The 15,535-nt window shown below is 36.4% G+C and overlaps 1 protein-coding gene and 1 pseudogene across 6 annotated transcripts in view; both read left to right on the top strand.

Moving 5' to 3' along the window:
* Window positions 1-15,535, top strand: part of PPHLN1 (periphilin 1) — a 139,990-nt gene that overhangs the window by 3,897 nt on the left and 120,558 nt on the right. For 4 of the 6 annotated variants that reach the window (XM_011228137.3, XM_011228140.3, XM_011228141.3 and 1 more), the window contains exons 2-3: window positions 4,647-4,689; window positions 8,149-8,240. In XM_011228137.3, coding sequence (XP_011226439.1) covers window position 4,689; window positions 8,149-8,240 — 93 coding nt within the window. In that variant the 5' untranslated portion in view covers window positions 4,647-4,688. The remainder of the gene's footprint in view (window positions 1-4,646; window positions 4,690-8,148; window positions 8,241-15,535) is intronic. The other 2 variants (XM_011228138.3, XM_034644908.1) reach the window with 1 other exon arrangement.
* LOC109490018 lies at window positions 8,582-12,597 on the top strand (annotated as a pseudogene).

Here is a 15,535-nt window from a genome sequence, read left to right on the forward strand (position 1 = left end):
GGATTTCAGAGGATAGGGCCTAAGCATTTGTATTTTTAAAGCTTTTTAGGCTGCCTGGGTGGCTCGGTTGAGCGTCTGCCTTCAGCTCAGGTCATGATCTTAGGATCCTGGGATCAAGCCGCACATTGGGCTCTCTGCTCAGTGGTGAGTCTGCTTCTCCCTCTCCCTCTCCCTGTGTGATCTCTCTGGCTCTCACTCTCAAATAAATAAATAAGGTCTTTAAAAAAAATAAAGCTCTTTAGATAATTCTAAGGTGCAGCCAGAGTAAAGTTCTTTAGATGATTCTAAAGTGCAGCCAGGGTAAAACACTGCTTTAGGTTCTAGAGCTAAAAGATTCTCATTGATAACCTTTTTCTCAAAAATGAAGTGGCATTCATGTCATGAGAAATGTGTAGGAGCCATATTTTTTTTTAATTTTATTTTTTTTAAAGTAATCTCTACACCCACTGTGGGACTCAAACTCATAACCCTGAGATCAAGAGTCCCATGCTCTACAGACTGAGCCATCCAGGAGCCCCAGAAGCCATAATTTAATAGTATTCATTGGAAGTTTTCTGACTACGGGTTTGCCTCACTTTCTGAAACCTTTCATAAGCTGAATGGCATTAAGGAAAGAGTCAATTAATGCTTTGTAAATGCAGAAATCTTTGGATTTCTTTAGGTTAGTGAAAACAGGTACTAAAGTAGGTCTTTTGTAAAAGCAAAGTGGCATAAGGTGAATTTTGAGGTAGCAGGGAGAATATCTGTAATTAAAAGGTACCAATATTTAGGTTCCCCAGAATGGCTCATGTGGCGGGGAGATAACTATTTAATATGTCTATTTAATTGGCCAATATTGAATAAGTACCTTTACCCTGCTAAACATTAGGAGTAAGAGAAGTATGCAGTCGTTGCCTTTGCAGTGATGTTTAGTTTGGGAGGGAGGAGTGGAAGAAAAGTAAAGTGCGTATGATGTTATATAGTACTATTATAGCAGGGTGCTTTAAGAAGCCCTAAGGAAGAACAAGTTTATTCTTTCTGGAGAATATAAGAAAAGCTGACATTTAAGTTGAATCCTGAAGGAAGAGTGGAAGGTGAAGGCAGATAAGATATTCTAGGCAGAGGGAAAGTATGCCAAGCTGTTCGGGAAGTGGTGGGGGTGAAGCTGGAAAGGCAAAAGCAAGGTCATAAATAAGCCTTTTTTAAGGTTAGGGTTGAATCTTCATTCTTCAGTATATGGGGAACTACTGAGAGATTTTTAAATCAGGTGTCTTACCAGAATGAACATTCTGGCTACAATTTATAGGGTGATGGAGAAGCAGGGAGACAAGTGTTTTACTACTGGGGAGTCCGATAGCTAGATGAGGAACATCTGATATTTATATAGTGAAGAGATAGAAATAACTGGATTTAATGAATAGTTAGGTATGAAAAGTTTTGAGTATTGGATGATTCAGGTTTCTGATTTATGCTGTTGGGTACAGGGTGTTGTCATTGACTAAAATGGGGAAGACAGGAGACAAAGCAGGTTTCTGAGAAGTGTGAGGAACTTTTGGCGTATTGGGTTGAAGATATCTGTGAGACATCCTCTTGAACAGTCAGGATGGAAGCGGAGATGTGGGAATCATTTATCTAGAGACGGGGTATGTTACCAGCATTAATAAAGTAACTCCATGAACACTGAGGACATACGTTGTGCAGAATGTTCTAGGTGCTTTCCATTAATGAAGAACATAGAGATCTCTGTTTTCATATAGTTCATATTCTTAGTAGCAAGGGACCAATAATATGCATCAAGTATAAGTTATACAGTATCTTAAATGATTAGTGCTGTGAAAAGAATAGCAAGATTGGGAGGGATCTGGTGGACAAATGACATTAAGAAGGTAATATTGAAGGATGAAGTTAACCATGTAGATTCCTGGAGAAAAGCATTCTAGGTGGGGAATTGCCAGTGCAAATGCCTAATAGTCATCTAGAATATGAGGTCATATGTGACTTTTCTGTTCACTAACCATGGTTCACTATCCAAATAGTTACTGATGAAAATAAAAAGCGAAAGGAGAGGGCTTGGAAAGTAGGGAAAGCTATTTTATTCTGCATGTTTTTTTTTTTTTTAAGATTTTATTTATTTGAGAGAAAAACAAGCAGGAGGGGGGCAGAGGGAGAAGCAGACTCCCTGCTGAGTTGGGAGCCCAATATGATATGGGGCTCTTGGGGCTTGTGGGGGCTCAATCTCAGGATCCTGGGATCATGACCAGGGCTGAAGGCAGATGCTTAATTGACTGAGCCACCCAGGCGCCCTGTTTCTGTTTTTTGGGTTTTTGTTTTTTGTTTTTTTAAATCCTGAGTGTACTTAATACTGGAGGCTGAAAAGAGCAGTGTGCACAGTTATTCTGTAGTCTGAGCTGCTACTATAACTAGTTTGGGTAAGGTGAAATATAGATCTGTTGCCTTCCCTGTGGATTCAAAGTGTGAATGGTTTGACAGAAGGCTATTGTCTGATTTTCTGTTTTCTCAATTTCTAGGCTACTCTTACTGAGAATTTCAGTCCTTCCTATTCTCTTAGTCCTCAACTAAGTCAACCCAATAATGGTTGGCTCTCTCGAGTGCTCAAAGAAAGGCTTACTTCTTTCTGGAATTAATATACCATAGTGGTATATTAAACATACTCTCTAATGAATATGGCATAAGAGAATACAAATTTTATAATCTAGAACTAGTTATTAGCGAACTTCCAAATGAAGCTTACATTTTCTATGCTGAATTCTAATCCTGTTCTGCAATTGTAATGTAGAGGGCCATTCCATTTTTCAGTTCTGTTCTTCAGTTTTCATATCCTTTTGGATCAGAGAACTTTACTGGAGTATTTCTGAGACTCCCAAATGGGAGATTAGTGATTACACAGTAACATACCACTTCAATAAGAGAGCATCTTTGCTTACATTTAGCTAATTGGGTTCTAGTTGTGGGATGGGTCAATTTCCTAAATCAGGATAATGTCATAAATAATGTGCTACTAATCAGAAAGTTGCTGAATAGATTATCTTTTCCCTTTTCTGTTGTCTTAATTCAAAAGTCAGCTTAAAACTTCTCCTCTTTATAGTCTAATATTCTTTTCTTTTGTATGTAATCATCAAACTGTGTCTTCTGTTTTGTTTTACTAACAGTACAAGGTTGCATATGGAATATTTTATTTATATTCCTCTTTCCCTAACTGCATATATTTCTTAAGGATGAAGGATGTTAATAATTTGACATGGGCCTCATCAGTGAGGTTTGACTTTTTTTTTTCTTGGCGGGGGGTGGGTGTTTTGTCCTGGTGGATGCTAATTATTTTACTCCACCAAGCTCTTTTTAGTCTTACTAAAATATCAATATCATTTTGGGGTTTTTTTGGTTGGTTTTTGTGAGCAGGGGGATGGGCTAAATGGGTGGTAGGTGTTAAGGATGGCACTTGCTGTGATGAACACCAGGTGCCATATGTAAGTGATGAATCACAAAATCCTACACATGAAACCAACATTACACTGTATGTTAACTAACTTGAATTTAAATAAAAACTTGGATTAAGTAAAAAGAATAATCAAGAAAAAAAATGAGTGCTCTGTGACCAAGCAATACCGCTAGTGCATATATATTTTTGGTCTTATATTGTCTTCTACTTTTATATTTTTTATTCTGAAAATATATAGTAATTTTTTAAAGTTATTTATTTAAAGATTTTATTTATTTAACAGAGGCCTGCACGAACAGGGGCAAGGGGCAGAGGGAGGAGGAGGAGGAGGGAGAGGGAGAAGCAGATTCCCTGCTGAGCAGGAAGCCTGTTGCGGGCCTGGATCTGGGACCCTGGGATCATGACCTGAGCCAAAGGCAGACACTTAACTAACTGAGCCACCCAGGTGCCCCTTGGAGAAAATTTTAAAAAGTTCTCTGTTGTGGAAGATACAGGCTTTGAGTTCTGGAATGAAGTCACAGAAGTAAAAAGCACAGCATAGAAAATATAGTCAGTGATATTGTAGCAGTGATGTATGGTGAGAGATGGTAGTTACACTTGTGAGCATAGCATAATGTATAATTATTGTGTCATACACCTGAAACTAATGTAATGTTGGGTGTTTACTAAAAGAAAAAAAATCAGAAAAACAAAAAGTTATCCATCAATTTTTTACCTAGTAAGTTTAGTGTTCTTTGATGAATTGATGATTCTTGCCTTGATTTTGAGATGACTTGAACATGGGACTATTTATTACTGATCTAAAACTGTAAGGATTTCCAGACTAATAAGGATGCTAGAATTTTTTCAATATGTGAGCTACTTTAATCTTAATATTCTAGATAAAAATTACCTTAAACATCTAATGCAGTTCTTCCAGAGATAAGAGTAAGATAGATGCCCTGCCCAGCTTTCAACTGGCAAAATTAGGACTAGAATTCTTTAATATAATTCGGTTGTTCTTACGAAACTTGGGTGGCCTCTGGTGGTCAAAATAATATCTTCTGTTTTTAAAGATGTGTTTGAAGGGAGTTTGGCTTATTAATGGTCATAATTCTTTTATTTTGAGAGTTTGATTTATACAGATAATGAAGGGTTAATTATTTTTCTCCATTGGTTGGTTTATACAGACACAAATCCTTATGTCTGTATTTTTCCCCCCATCCTACAGGAGATTGTTGAAAACTTTAAATTTGATTCCTGAAAGGACTCAAGTAAGTAGTATAGTAGTTATTCTTACATTTTTTTCGTGGGAAGCCAGTAATTTTAATATCGTAGAGTTATGTCTAGTTAAGAAACTATATAGTATTTCCTTAGAACTCTTGTTTTTCTTTTTCATTAATTGCAAAGTCTTGTTTTTACTTGTTTTCCTTTAGTTCATTAATTTATATTCATAATTTTTGCCATCACTTGAGATGTTATGCTTATTTTTTTAATTAAAAATATATTTTTAAAGTTTTACTTATTTAAGTAATCTCTACACCCCACATGGGGCTTGAACTCAAAACCCTGAGATCTAGAGTCATATGTTCCTCCCACTGAGCCAGCCAGGTGCCCTGACACATTATGCTTATTGAATGATTTCCAGGACCTTTAAATATAGTTACTTATTTTTGTTATGGATAATAGGAGGTATAGAACATTATGCAGTGTAAATATTCACCTTCCTATACCCAACCATCCAATTCTCCCCAGTGGCAGGCACTGTTACATTCTCCTGTGGAGTCTGTGCATATGGATATGTATTCATACCCTATCTTTTTATTTTCGCAAGTGACAGCATATTCAACATTTTAATCTACCCTTTGTTTTTGTTTTTACTTAGCAGTGTATCTTGGCATTCCTCCTATATTATATTTGGGGTTACTTTTCTTTGAAATGGCTTGTATAATATTCCTTTATATGAATGTACAGCATTTTATTTAATCTGTACCCTCTTGACCATTTTAGGTTGCTTTCAATCTTTGCTATGTACCTGTTCAAGTATACAGAGGAGTAGAGTTTCCAGGTCAAAGCATATGTGCATTTAACATTTAATAGATATTGCCCATTTTTTTTCCCCAGTCTGTACCAAATCATACTCGTTCGGGTGAAAATTTAGTTTTTATCTTCCTTATTTTGAAGAAATTTGAGCGTCTTTTGAAAGATTGAGTCATCGTATTTCCTTTTTTGTGAACTGTTCATATCATTTGTCCATTTTTCTTTTGGGTTCATTTTTTTTCTGTGATTTGATTTCAGTTGGTTGCTCTTATTTCACTGTATTGTTTCTCAAGTAGGATAAACTCTGAGTTCTTTAGACTGAAACCTTTGGTGGATTCAGTAAAGGTGGTATAGGAGGAGTAATTTTGATAATTTCTTTTTTTTCCTTTTTTTTTTTTCAAGCTTCCATCAATTCTTGTACCTAAAAGACTGGTTACTTTGAAATAACATTTTCTCTCTCTCTCTCTCTCTCTCTCTTTTTTTTTTTTTTTTTAAGATTTTACTTATTTATCTGAGAGAGAGAGAGCACGAGTGCATGTGCGGTGGGGGGAGGACAGAGGGGCAGAGGGAGAGGGAGGATCCAGGACCCTGAGATCATGACCTGAGCAGAAGACAGTCACTTAACTGAGTGAGCCACCCAGGCGCCCCTGAAATAACATTCTTGATGACTTGGAATTCAGGTTGATTTATGTATAATGTTAAAAGCTAATTTGTAACTTAAGATTTTCTTTTAAAGATTTTATTTATTTATTTGACAGAGAGAGAAGCAGTGACAGAGGGAACTGAAGCAGGGGGAGTGGGAGAGGGAGAAGCAGGCTCCCTGATGAGCAGGGAGCCTGAAGAGGGGCTCGATCCCCAGACCCTGGGATCATGACCTGAGCCGAAGGTAGACGCTTAACAACTGAGCTACCCAGGCACCCCTAAATTAAGATTTTTCTAGGCATCTTTGAGTTAGTTCATTTTATTTTATTTTATTTATTTTATTTTTATTTTTTTTTGTTAAAGATTTTATTTATTTATTTGACAGAGATAGAGACAGCCAGCGAGAGAGGGAACACAAGCAGGGGGAGTGGGAGAGGAAGAGGCAGGCTCATAGCGGAGGAGCCTGATGTGGGGCTCGATCCCACAACGCCAGGATCACGCCCTGAGCCGAAGGCAGACGCTTAACCGCTGTGCCACCCAGGCGCCCCTGAGTTAGTTCATTTTATTGTGTGTTTGTGTTAAAAAATATTGTAGATTTGTTTTTACAGAGAAAATTAAGATTTCACTGTGGATTGTGTCGAAAATATTGCCCTCATCTTCCAGCCTTTGTTTTTTTCTTAGCCTAAACCATTAGAATTCTATACTGTCAAAATGGGATGTCATCTCTTTTCTTTTTCCACTTAGTGTTATTACATCATATAGAGCCACTAAAAATCTTTTGATGTGTATCGTCTCTGAGAAATTTTCCTTCTCCACAAATCTGCAGACTATGTGTCCGGACTTGTTGCTCTATTTTCTGTGTACTACAAAGGTCCTGAGTTAGTACTTGTCCCATTTTTCACTTCTCACTTGTGATTATCCTTCTGTGTATCAGGATGGTTCATAGTTCTTGGGTCAGAACCTGCTTCACTTTCTCCTGGTTCTGTTCTGTTAACCGTTTCTCATCTACTCTGGTGGTTGTTGAGCTGCTGCCTGTGGACTGCCTGCCTGTTCTTGTAAATACAAATTTTTTGGAACATGGCCACACCCCTATGTTTATATGTATTGCTTATGGCTGCTTTCATATTATAACAGTAGAATTGAGTAGTTGTGACAGAAACCTGTGACCTGCAAGGCTGAAAACACTAGTCTGGTCCTTTATAAAAAGAAGTTTGCCAACCCCTGATCTACCTGTTGCCATTTCATATCAATTATCTTCACGCTATTTCCTGTACCCTCTGCTCACCATCTCTTGTTTGTCTTACTTACCTTAAGTCTTTTGCCTGTTCACATACTGTTTTCATCTGGACTCCATCATTCACTACATTAGCCCTCCACCCAGAACATTCAGCTCTCAAAGTTGGAAGCCTCTCTCTGCATCCCAAACATGAAAAATGCTGACAGAACTTTTATTTTCATTTAAAATTTTACGAGAGTGCCTTTGAATTAAAATAAATTTATAGCATTAAAAGCGAAATCAAGAGTGATTTATTTCAGGGTTTGTTGAGTGTGTCTTTATAGGATTGTTTATTCAGTACTTTTCAGTTAAAACCATTTCACTGAACACATAGAAATAAAGCTCTAGGAATGTAGCACAACTAAAAACTGGTGTTGTAGAAACCATCCACCAGGAAATAGGAGCAGTATTGCTGATCAGCATTGTGAATTATCCATGAAAATGAATCTTTTGTAATTTGTGCTATAAGAATGAAAAAATATTTGTGGCCTTATGGATCTTATTACCACAATTGATAGGAATAAGCTCTTTGAAGCTTTACATAGCCTTTGAAACAGAATGTGGGGCTTTCTATTACATTTTTTTAAAAAGAACGTTTCTGAATTGTTTGGAAGAAAAACTGCCTTAATCATTCTTTTCCTTTTGGTCACTTACATTTTTTTTAAGTATCTCTGGAAAGTATTTGTTGGAATGTAACTATTTACTCTATTAAAAATCTTCTCTGTTGCTTCCTAATAACATAAAAACCATAATTCTTTGGTTTCTTTTTGTTCAGTGGCTTACAGAAGAGATGAAATGTGGTCTGAGGGACGATATGACTATGAAAGACTTCCAAGAGAACGAGTACCTCCTCGAAGTCACCCCAGTGTAAGTTGCTCCTGATGTAGAATACTTCAAAACCTAGTATCTAAGTGGGTTTGGGACACCCAAGCTTGGCCTAACGAGATCTGTAAGTGCCAAAAATTGACCAGTCGAGGTCAAAACATAGACTAAGCTTGGCCTAACAAGATCTGTAAGTGCCAAAAATTGACCAGTCGAGGTCGAAACATAGACAGACTAAGCTTATATTTTAAAATTTTTGGAAAATAAAAGGCAACATTTTATTTATGTAGATAATCTATATTTCATATTATTTAAATTTCTAAAATGGAGGATTTTTAATACTGAATTGAATTTGTGAAGAAAATTTGAGGTTTTATAAAGGTAGAATGTCAGGTAATGAAGGAGTATTTGAGCACCTGCTCCTGCTATTGGCTGTCACCTGTTTTTCTGTATTTCTAAAAATGTTTGCAGTTACGAAGTAGGGGCAGATCAGGGGCAGGAAGGCAGCTTTTAGTATACTGTCCTACTACTTGTCTCTTTGTTGCTTTGGAAATTGGAAATTTTTAATTAGGCCTTTTCTCTTCTCAAGGAGATTGCTATTTTGCTTATTATTGTATTCCCAGCACCATCTAGTATGTGGCACATAGTAGGAGTTCAGTGTTTATTGAGTGAATATATGCAGTCTCTCCCCAAACTCCTCTGCAGATACCCAAGGGAAGGTTTGGGGAGGGTCAAGAAGCTATCAATCTTAACCTTTTACACAGGCCCATTCTAAGCACCAGGGGATTTGGGTTGTGGTGATACTATGTGGATATATTATGGATTCATCATATACTATCAAAGGGCACAAATATAGTTTACTTCTGTATTCTGAGTAAGTCCTACAACCCATTTACATGGGCGATACCACTTTCAGCATTGTCATTTGGCCTGGGTTACAGCTTAGGCTGGGGTTGATCTAAAATGATAAAAGATGGGCTTTTTGGTTTTTGGCTCAGAGGTGGCAAAGGTGCACCTCGCTTTGGTAGTCCTGAATTTGGGTTCATCCTGACATCAGCTGCCTCCACCATGCTGCCTAAGTTAAAGAATCCAAACCGAACAAGATCAAAGTCACATACCTGGGGTGCACTGATGCGGAAGTCGGTGCTATGTCTGCCCTTGCCCCCAAGATTGGCCTCCTGAGTCTTTCTCCAATAGAGATGGTGATGACCTCGCCAAGGCAGTGGATGATTGGAAGAGTCTGAGGATTACAGTGAAACTGATCATTCAGAACAGACAGGCCCAGATTGAAGTGGTATTTTCTCCCTCTACCCTGATTGTCAAAGCTCTCAAGGAACTGCCAAGAGACTGAAAGAAGCAAAAAAACATTAAGCACAGTGGAAATACTACTTTTGATGATTGTCAACATTGCCTGACAGATGCATCACTTATCTTTAGCCAGAGAATTCTCTGAAACCATTGAGATCCTTGGGACTGCCTGATCTGTGGGCTGCAGTATTGATGGCTGCTATCCTCATGACATCACAGATGACATCAGTAGTGATGCAGTGGAATGCCCAGCTAGTTAAGAACTACAAAAGATGGAAAAAGACCTTACCATATTTCAGAATGGGTAGACTTAATTATTACTATACGTCATTTCTTTCCAGGTTTTGTTTATAGACTGTGTTTCTAATTAAACTTTGAATTAAATTCTTTTCAATTTGATAAAATTATAGTTTACCTAGGAAAACAAAACAAAGTGATAGAGATAAACATGCAAAACAAAGTGATAGAGATAAACATGCAGGGGTGGGAAAAGGGATGGCTTTAGGAAAAAAATTCTTAGGACCCCTGCCTTTCGAAGGATATATCCCATTAAGAATTTGTATTTCAAGAATACTTAAAAGAGTTTTCTGTGTGGTTATGCCACCAACTGGATATATAGTTGGATTTGTTTTAGTTTGTTTTCAGTTTTGGGGATTGCCTTTTTTTTTTTTCCTTTTCTAATTAGGTTTTTTTTTTGCCTTAATGTAACATGACTCCAAGTTATAAAATAAGATACATTTAGAGAGGGGATGACTTTAAAGTGGTAACTTACTATAATTACATATTTAAGTAGTTCCCACGTACTGCAAGTGACGGGTTTTATATATACACTTCTTAATCTTCAGAACAGTGTTGAATGGTACAACATTTGTAGAACTCAGGAGAATGTTGTAAAAGCCATAAATGTAGGCAGGGATTTATATACAGAAATATAATTTCAGACAACAGTGGGAAGTATTCATGATCAAATCATGGAAAAAGTTATATTACACCATTTATTACACCATTTTGCATTATTTATGCATGTTGTGTTTTATCATAGAACACACTGCAATGGAAGTTAGCTCAGAGAGTTAGGACTGGAGGCAGAGGGACCTGTCAGGAGGCTGTTGGCTCTTGCTAGGCAGGGTGAGTGGTTTAAACAAGCTGGGGAGGAGTGAGTTTTAAGATGGGAATAATCAGTTTATCAGTGTCCTAAAGACATAAGGGCCCTTCAGATCTCTAGGTCATTGTGTGAGAATGGATTTGAGAAAGTTCATATCTAATAGCCTTTGTTTTCTCTGAAGGGGTAGCAAGATCATCCCTTGAAAGTGCAGGAGGTGGAGGGTGACTTGAGGCCTGCATTGAATTGGGAGTAGCCGTTGTTGGTAACTTCTCACCAGAGATGTTTAAAAAGACTGTGGCTGAGGAGCAATGAGCTTGTGCACTGTAAATATTACAGGGGCAACAGTCTGCAGGAATGTGTGCTTTATTCCCTAAGTAGCACAGTTTAGGAGTGGAGAAAGCAAGTTGTTGTATTGATTTAAGATTGCATGATGAGTGGTAGACTCAGGAATTAAGGATATTGAAGGTTCTGATTCAGAGAATTACCAAGGTAATATATTACGTGTTATGGGCTGATTCAGAAAGGAGGTAAGACTGTGAGAGGGACAGTGGATTGAAAGAAGTGAGGGGTTGAGGGACAGGAGGCTCAGTGAGGCTGAAGACCAGAGTGTGATAGAAAGATAGGCAGTTGGTATTTTGAAGTGTAGAGTTCCCAAGAGAGGACAGTTCTGGGTGATTAAAGTCCAGTGGATGGTGGTAGGGATAGAAGGTGGGTGAAGGTTATTGGAGTCGAAATCAGGAAAACTTAGAGGCTAGATTTTGGATCAGTGATTTAGATTAGAGGCTTTCAGTCCTCACTGTACATTGAATTCACCTAGAGAGCTCTTAAATACCAATGTCTGGGCCCCATCCAGATAATTAAGTCCTAATCTTTGCAGCTAGGATCTAAACAGTGTTGTGTAAACGTTTATCAGGTGACTTATGCAGATTGTAGGTGAACACTGAAGTTGCTGATGGTGACAGGAGTTAAGGTAAAATGACAGGTGATGGAACTTCTCAGTGGATGAGGATATTGTAGTAAAATCTATACAAACCCACACATTTTCCTTTTTATATCATTTATGTGTGTATAAATGTGAAACAGGCTTCTTTATAAAATAATTTCATCAGCAGGAAGCAGATAGATACATTTTATACCACAAGTGCATTTAAAGTCATACTAGAGGTACTGTACTGTCTCTAAGTCTCCTATGGTAAATCTGACTTTCCTAAATGCTCTGGCTACTTGGTTCCTCCCATACAGGGAGGAGCCTAGATTGCCTTTCTCCTGAGAGCACAGAACCAGCCCAGACCTTGTACAGCTTCATTCCTCTCCTTTTTAAGAAAAAGATTTTCATTCTATTAGATTGGTCCCTTCATCCCCCCAATAAGCCTTTCTCAGTTGATAAATCCTTCTGTATTCCCACATCCCCTTCCTCAAGACTCACTTTAATTGGTGAACTTGGCCTTATTTTGGTTAGAAATTTAAAGCCTTTTCCTCCCCTCAATTATGCACCTTTGATGGCTCTTGGAAATTATCCCTTTGCCTTCTACATTACACCTACATTTTAGTTAAATCAAAGTTTCTTAAGCCTTTTGGTGCCATGGATCCTTTTAACAGTCTGGTGAAGCCTATTGATCCCTTTTCAGAGTAGGGTTTTTAAAACTATAAAATACACAGAATTAAAGGAGACTGCTTATATTTGAATATAATTATCAAACTATTAAACATATTTGTAATGTGATATGTACTTTAGTAGGTCATTAAATATTAAGAGCTAATGGTGGGGGTTTTACTACTGTATTTTCAAAGTATTGAGAATAAGTGGTATTTTGAGATACTGTAACAGCTATAACATGATATGAAAATATCTATGATTTCTGTTAGTGAAAAAGCCACAGATACTTCTGTTGCTATTGTGTTGATTGTTGCCGTATTTGTGTGGAAAAAGTAATTTTATATTCACAACTGATTTCAAGGACCTGCTGAATGCTCGGGTTAGAAACTGTTTGATAAATGACACTAGAACTAGAAATATAAATCAGTAAAGTTATAATTCCTGAATTTGGAGTTAATAAAAATATAATTTCTTTAAAGTTTAAAAATATTTGCTTACAAAGCAGAGATCATCTAATGTAATTTTAAAAACCATATTGATATACCATATTGACTTGTACAAGATTCTCACAAGCAGCATTATTCATAACTGCTCCAAACTGGCAACAGTACACATGTGTAACAATAGATGAATTAATTGTGCAATTTACACAGCAATTAGAATGAATGGATCATTGCAAAAGCAGCAACATGTGTGAACCTCACAAACATCATACTGAAAGAAAGAAGGCAAATACAAGAGCATATCCTGTATTTCCTACATAGTATATACAGTTTCAGAATAGGCAAAACTCACCAGGAAAGTGGTTACTTTTAGGAGAGAGGAGTAGTGACTGGGAGAAAGCATAGGAAGGCTTTTGCCATACTAGGGATGTTCAGTTTTTTGATCTGGGTGATAGTTACACAGTGTAATTACCTTGTGAAAATTAATCCAGGAGTCATTTATGATTTTTACACTTTATGTTATGCTTCAATAAAAACTTAGTTTTGAAAAGGCAGATTATTATTTTTTTCTAAATATTAAACTAGTTAATCCTTTAAAATGTGACCACTTACTATCATTAATGCCTTGCATAGAGGAAGGTAATGCTCTGTTTTGTATATTTGGATTCTGTTCTCAAACAGAAAAGCAGTTTTACTGCATATCTTTTTTTCTTATTGTTTCCATTTACTCACTACTTATATTCAACTATTACATTTTATGAAAACTTAATCAGATATTTCTCCATCTGTCTGTCCTTTATCCATCTACTTAATCCACCTAATTTTTTGATGTATTTCAAAGTAAGCTGGACAACAGTCTGTTTTTCATTAACTACGTAGATACATATATTATAAAAGTGCAGTGTCTTTTTTACAGCTTTTTCTAAATGTGAAAATTACACACATGAAATACAAAGTCTGAAGTGTTCATCTGCTGAGTTTTGATTTAGTAATGTTCCTTTGTGTAGAGCTGCCCTAGGAGGTGTTTTTACCTTCTTGGCTGACGGAATTGCAAGAACTTAACTTTCTTTTTGTTGTCATTTCCAGAGAGGAATGATGAGTTCTTGGCTACATTCTGTAACAATATGTCCTGATTTTCTGGGGCAGTTCCAGTTTCAGATATTTGATCCATTATTCCCCAAAGCCATTGAAATGCAAAACCACCAGTATTTCTTTGAAAATTCAGTGAGTGAATTAAATGAATAAATGCTATTATAGAAATGCATGTCACAAAATATGAGGAAGCGGAGTGAGGGAAGCTCAGGCTTTCGAAAGCAAAAGTCCACCAGCCTATGTAGTAGAATTTTTTAGTTATGTGTGGTTTGCATGGTACTTTTCTAATAAAAAGCATGTGATGCCAAAAGTAACATAAAATTGATATAGCGAAGCAGAATGTATGTTATGTATGTAGTGCCTACTATGTGCCAAGTGCTGTTCCAGGTGCTGGGAATTGAGCAGTGAATTAAGACCAATTCTGTGCCCAAGAAGCTTGCATTCTTATTAAGTTGATTTTTTCAGGGAGTAATGGCACTGTTTACACGCACTATCATACTTGGTTACTTTGCTGGTAGGTTAGTGTGTTTTAGTAGTTTTTGATTTATTATAAGGACAAAAATTAAAGATATAAAAGTAGGCAAAATAACAAAACTCCTCATGGACGAATCACCCAAGTGGCAATTATCAACTCATGGTCCATCTTGTTTTGTCTATGCCTCCCCCAGTTTCTTTTCTCCCAGATTATTTTGAAGTAAATCCAGGATACCTTATTTCAAGTGCAAATAAATATTTCAGTATGTCTCTAAATGAAAAGGATGCTTAAGAGGAGGCACTTACATGTTAAAATTTTTCCTTTAAATGAAATGTTTTTGTGTTAGAGTTTGTGCCAAGTATATTTTAATGGCATTGGAAAAGAAATGTTTTTAAAGAAATGTGCTAATCCTCATAATTTGCCCCTGGTTAGTAATGAGACTAAACATTAGTGTGGAAAATTTGACATTTAAATATTGAATGACACAAAACTTGGTGCTTTTACTTACTGAAATGAAAGTATTTCTCATAGGAGGTAGTTCTACTAAATTGGAATTTATAGCAAATTAAGAATAATTGCTTGTTTTGTAACAAAACATCACCATTTCAGATTTAAAAATCGCAAAACTAATTTGATATGTATCTTAACCTGATGAGATTTCCATTAGCACAAGCAAACTGAACAATCCTTATTTCAGAAACTCATAGGGCCTAATGGTAGGAGTTGTTTCACCCCCAAGATAGTGACCTATGAGAAAGGGTAAATTTCATTGACCTAAAACTTCTCAAATAGGTATTTAAATTTACATGCAAGGTTTTGCTTTCTATATTCTGCCAGAATAGATCAATGATTAAGTAAAGTAGGCTTAAAATTTTTTTTTTAACGAGTTAAATATACTTTTTTATTTTGGTCTGACTGATCATAACATTAATACTCATTTGAGAGGAGCAGATCTGATAGATTTTATGCATATTTTTGGAAATTATAGTAACAGCCATGGAAAATTGATACATAGTATAAATACATAACAGTTGTATTAAGTTGATATAGGCTGATCTTAATGGGATACTGTATATATTTTTCATAATAAACAGAAGCAGTGACAGTTGATTTCATTGAGGTGAATTCAGATTTTATGTTCAAACTCAATATTTGAAATATCTGCGTTTTAAATAATAGAAGTGTTTTGATTCCATTGAGTTCATTTTTAAGTTAATTGAAAATGATCCTGTTATCTTCTAAAATCTTTTAAGATATTCTTTAGAAGTCATAATTTTTATTTCTGGTTTATGTATATAATGGTGCTATTGTTTTCCAAGG

The sequence above is a fragment of the Ailuropoda melanoleuca genome, chromosome 16 (genome assembly GCF_002007445.2).
Source record: "Ailuropoda melanoleuca isolate Jingjing chromosome 16, ASM200744v2, whole genome shotgun sequence".
NCBI lineage: Eukaryota > Metazoa > Chordata > Mammalia > Carnivora > Ursidae > Ailuropoda > Ailuropoda melanoleuca.